Genomic DNA, 5,851 nt, shown 5'->3' on the forward strand with positions numbered 1-5,851 from the left:
GTGTGTGTGTGTGTGTGTGTGTGTGTTTGCGGGTGAGCAGATGTGTGTGTGTGTGTGTGTGTGTGTGTGTGTGTACGTGGTGAAACACCAAACTAATGTGCCAAGATCTGGACAATAAAGATGTATCTTATCTTATCTTAAAAGAAAAAAACATTCAAATCTTTTTCTTTGAAGTTTAGAAATAAGCATAGCAGCTTTGTTAGTCATTAAGTCAGAGAAACATTCATAATCAAACATAAATAATATCAGAATATGCACTGAAACCTTTTGAATAGCATAAAAAAAGTAATCTCACATTATTTTGAAAGTTTAGGAAATACTTGCTTGTACATACTTTAACTTTCATTTTTATTCTGTTTAGTACCAAATTTTAAATTGTGGACTAGCAAACAAGGAGATACATGAAAGGAAGAAAACCATGAAATAAAACAGGACATAATCCTAATTAGGAAAGCGTATTAGAATGTGTGCATACTTGATTATGAGTACTTATAAAAATCAGACTCTGTATGCACTGTCATATTCTAAAAACATCCTATCCACTCACAAAACAGGAGATTGTTAAAATAAACATAAAATGATTTCTTTCCACAGATTTTTATGTAAAGCAAAATTTTTTTTAAGGGGATTTTTACAAACTTACATCGCCCTCATAAATCTGTGTTGCCACATCCAAGCCTGTTTTGGCTGGTATGAATAAGGGGGAAGGGGGGCGATCCAAAAAGGCATCTGTCTGGCATTCCTGATCTGCCTCCTCCACACGATCACTCAGCTCTTCCAGGTAAAGTTCTGTCTGAACATCAATGTGTTTCCTTCCTTCCACGGGGTCCGGGGAGCGAGGTCTCAGCTGGTCTTTCGCTCGTTTCCTTGCAATAGCACGTCGACGATTTTCCTGCTGTCTCTGAATTTCGATTGGATCTGGTTGTGCTGTCTGAAAACGAAAAGTCAATAAATTTCATTTAAAAAATGAAACAAAATTAATTTATTAGTCTTCTTTTTGTTATTCCTAATATCAACAAAGGAGGTAATTACTATAAAAATATGTCTTTAAAATTATAAAATACTATTTTTTGGCTGAGTTAACACATAAGAGTATATGTGTGTGTGTGTGTGTGTGTGTGTGTGTGTGTGTGTATGTGTGTGTGTGTTTGTGTGCGTACATCCATACATGTGCATGTATGTGGTTAAGATAAGGGACAAAATTAGGCTAAAGAAGAAAAAAAAAGGAGGGTGATAAAAAGAGTTTGTGGTTGATCATACAGCAAAATTCTTTTTTCTTTTTAAAAAAATACAAACATGAACACCAAGAGCATCTTTCTTTAAACAGAAAAATCAAAGAGGAACACTCTTTAAACCAAGCAAGTAGCAAATAACATGGTGCACAATTCCCTTCTATATTTTCCTAAAGTGCAACTTTATTTACTAAATATATTGCCAAGGTTTACCGCTGGAAGAGTGTGCTGGGCATAGGTGTTTCCACGGACCACCCTCCTGTCATACATAATGTTTCCATATTGAATGGGGCCATCTCTGAAAAAGAAGTGAAAGACCAAGCATAAGTATTTAATAAACAGGAGGCAGCACAAAAAAAAAATAAAGCAAAATGATAATGTACTGAAGAAAATAGTAAATAAATTGATGAGCTGGAAAAGTCTGTCTTCATTTCAATGCTTCTGCTACGAAATGTCTGACAAAATCTGATGTACAGATTAAATACAATCAGGAGAGGCATCAACATTGTTGTGTTAAATCTTTCTCTAAGTAAGGCGAAGGACATTTAACTACGGTTTGCTCGTGTTGAGACATTTTCATCATTATGAGCACAAAAATTGACAAAATAAAACTTGGGTTTCTACCATCGGGTATCTTAAAGTTTCTTATGGTCTCTCCAAGACTAAAATACAGCTTGAGTTTAGTGCTTGCTGAACTACCAAAGTAGCAAAATACATTTTTCAAATTGTGTATGCTCTTTAGAATTTAAAACTTTTCATCTTCTTCTTCTAATACAATTTTCAACAGGGGCTCTTTAGTAGACAAATTGACCGTTTGAACCCTGATGCCCTGAGCCTTCAGTTACCTCGCACCTACTGAATACAAAAAATTGTCATAATAAAAAAGACAACTTTAGAATTTGCCAAATTAAGCAGTAATGAACTCGCACTTTTAAAACAAAAACTGTGAAAAAAGAGAACAGAGACTCATGTGATGAAGGACACGAAGAGTAAATGAAAACAGAACGTCATAACATTCTGAAGATCCAAATGCAACTTCACAAATACTTTTAGCAGCTCCGCTAAAAAATCCAATGCCGGTAAAAAATAAAAGAATAAAAAGTTAAACAAAAAAAACTAACAAACAATTAAAATGTCAAAATATTCATGGTAAGGGAAAGTTCAAAAGCAGCCGATATTGCAAAATGACAGCTCTACAAAACAATTAAATTATAATTTCTGTCCACAATTATACAACAAGAGTAAATTTTTCCAATCTCCATAACTGCCACAAGCATGTCCAAAGAACAACAAATCTTATGGACCCTTTTCAAGAGCCTGAACAGTTCCAAAACAGCACTTACCCACAAAAACAATCACGCCTGCATAATAAAAACAACAGAGGCAAAATGCTTATTCCAAGAAACATATAAAATCCTGACATTCCATAAACCCATTCATCTGACTTCAAGTACAGTTTCCTCCACCTCATTTATTTCTATTTGCCTTTGTAAAACTCACAAAATACTCAACAAGTAAAGTTCGACACCGGAAATTTAAAGTAAAATAAGATACCTATATAGATCTATATTATGCCACTCATGCAACCAAATCAGTCGGCTGGGATTTTTACTGCAACACTGGATAAAGGGGTTTTATTCACTCTTAAACTACTAGTAGGAAAAATAACAAAAGTTCAGACACAACAAAAATAAGGTCTTGCATTTTATTCGAAACAGGTCTTTGAAAACATCCTAACTGTAGATCTATGATATAGATCTATGAAAAAGCAAAAACATTAAAATTATTACTCTGACGCTATGTTTCAAATACACATCTTGATATTCTGATTAGTGAAAATGAAAACGGATCTGATAACCTTTCAAAGGCAAAGGTTGTGAATGGTAACACATACATTAAAATAGGCAAAAGCAGGTTTAAAATTCACTTTTCAGATAAAAAGATGTCACAGTGTAGATTTTAAAGCATATACTTATACGCCTCTAAAACTAAAGAAAAAAGTATAAACTTATGTACCTTAGGAGGGGATTAATAAGGGTGGCCTGGCAACTGTAAGAACCTTATGCTTTGGAATTCTGGGTGACTTTTTGAGATAGTCCTACTTTCTTCTAGATCTAGAGTCTAGATCTAGATTTCTGCAGCATTTTTCGATTACTTGTGATACCGGATCACCAGATCTTTACTCTTTACTCTCAGGCCGCAGAATAAAGCTCGAGCAAAGAGAGAACATGTTTGTTAGGGAAATTATAGACCAAAGACAGGTTTAACTAGTTAAAGAAAACCTATAGTCTATAATCTTGTTAGAAATAGTGGTTAAATCGCTTACTAATGTCATTAATGGAAAGGATCTAGCACGTTCACTCACGGGTTTTGTGCAACGGTTTCTCTGTATTTTTTACGTTGTGGGACAGCTCTTGGTTGACTGGCGAAGGTGTACGTTCCTTCCTGTTTTGGTGGTAATACTGCAGCCATTTCTCTGACTTAGGATCGAACTGGCTCAAAATTTAGCCTTCAATCCTTTTCCAACGAGGAAACTACCTTCCCAGACGCCAAATATTTACGTATACGTCGCGCTTGGCAACCACGCCATGAGGTAATGCCGCACGGAATGCTTTGCGTTTCTGTAGTTGTAAAATCAGTCTAATAACCGAGACTGAACAGACTCTCTAATTACAGAATACGATTAAGAAAAATTCGCATTGCAATCCAGGAGTAACACATCACTTTTTAAATATGGAGAGGAATCACTGATTCTGTTGTTCTGTTGTAGATCTATATGCACACACTCACACATACACACACAACATATCATCATCATCCAGTGCCAGATCTGCTGCAAGACATCGGCGATCATGGTTCTCCATTCATTCCCTTGCGTGGATGCTCTAAAAAAAGCTACGTTTCCCTGATCTTTCCCTGTTATCCATTTGTTTAGGTTCCCTAAGTATGTTGTTCTGGGCCTACCCCTGCCTCGCTTGCCCTCAATTTTGCCAGTGAGAGCTAGATGTTCAAGACCCTTATGTCTATTCAAGTGTCCCAAAAACTGCATTTGTCGTTTAACCTGATTGTTTTTAACATTGAGCGTTCCACGTGGGCTTCATCAAGCACTACCGCTCATTTGATTTCTTTTCCTTCCACGATACTCTTAGCAGTCTCCTAAGAAACCACATTTCTGTTGCTCTATTTTATTTTCACTGTCTTTAGTGATTGTCTGTCATTCACATCCATATAGATCATATGTTAAAGAGGTCTGGTAACACATCCTTGCCTCACTCCCCGCCTAATCTGCTTATATTCACTGTGTATATTCTCCATTAATTCGTACAGCCGGTCCCAGTATACAAATGTCTGCTAAGTCTTAGATCTTTTCCATCTATGTAGTCTAGCTTTTCAGTATTTTAAATAGCTAATCATGTCTAACTTTATCGAACGCCTTTGAATAATCTATGAAAAATAAAGATCTTTCTGTACTTCAAAACATCTTTCCCAGGGGCGGCTCGTGGGTCTAAAAAGTGGGCGTGCACAATTAAGCTATCTTAGGTTGAAGATAGTCAAGGGTATAGTAAATGAGATGGTGTATAATTTTAGGATCTTTGGTTTGGTGAGGGAGAACCTTGTGATTCTATTTTCATTCTTTTTACTTGTGGCTTTGACTTCTAAAACTAAATCTGTTTGTTAGCTAAACGTCAATTTCATTCATCCTGCTTTAGAACTGAACACTCACGTAATACCTTTCACCACTCCACTACAAAACCGTTCAAAAGCACAACTCATAGGACGATGACTTAAGTGTGTCACGTTCACTTCCCTCAGGTTCACGGTCACAGAGTCACTTAAAATAGCGGCAAGACAATGAATCAATCACAATTCACTTGAGCACTCCGCTGGATTGCTCCGGGGCTGACATAATTTTGGCATAGAATAGTGCACCGTCTATCGCGTTTATTCTTAGATTGCCTACTGTGGGCTATGTTTCGGCACTATTCGGCTGGAGCTCATTTGAGATGTGCCGTCTTATTAATATTAATGTAGCGCCAAACTCGCTACGAGTGTCGTCATCGCTTGGGTTATCCCAGAGAGCGATTTATAGGTCAGGTTTCCACTGTTGAATATATCCTGCTATGCATAGATACAGCGCATGAACTTTGGCATGGCATAGTAGATGTTTTACGGCGCTACAGACACAGAAATGACAGTTACGGAGCCAGTGAGAAACGTATTTTAATATAATATTTGGCTACTGTTTGTTTCTGGCGTCTTTTATTTTGTTATTGTAGGTGTTTTACGTAATAGAACATTAAAATTTTGGGCGGCACTGCACGACCGTGCTCAATGGACGAACCGCGCCTGATCTTTCCATTAATATTGTTAAGATGAATATAACGTTTCTGATGCCCTTGTCAGGAACAAAGCAGAATTGCGTGTTAGATATCTCTGGTCTTACACTCTTTCTCAATCTTCCCATTATTATTCGCAGCAATATTTTTGTAATATGACTCATAAGGCTAATTGTTCTAAGCATATCACACTCAGTGACACCTGTGTTTTAGGTAAAGCTATAAAAACTGACTTCATTATAACAACATATTATATTTATATATATAATATTATTTATATAC

General features: G+C 36.4%; 1 protein-coding gene across 1 annotated transcript in view; it reads right to left on the reverse strand.

The window, feature by feature from the left end:
* LOC101858938 (radial spoke head protein 3 homolog B) overlaps positions 1–3,969 on the reverse strand; it is a gene marked incomplete in the record, with an annotated part of 17,944 nt that extends 13,975 nt beyond the window's left edge. The window contains 4 exon segments of the mRNA XM_013082445.2: positions 644–931; positions 1,446–1,530; positions 2,576–2,593; positions 3,598–3,969. Of these exon segments, the coding sequence (XP_012937899.1) occupies positions 644–931; positions 1,446–1,530; positions 2,576–2,593; positions 3,598–3,704 (498 nt within the window).
* Positions 3,970–5,851: the final 1,882 nt, after the last annotated feature.

The sequence above is a fragment of the Aplysia californica genome, unplaced genomic scaffold (genome assembly GCF_000002075.1).
Source record: "Aplysia californica isolate F4 #8 unplaced genomic scaffold, AplCal3.0 scaffold00174, whole genome shotgun sequence".
In the NCBI taxonomy this organism is placed as follows: Eukaryota; Metazoa; Mollusca; class Gastropoda; order Aplysiida; family Aplysiidae; genus Aplysia; species Aplysia californica.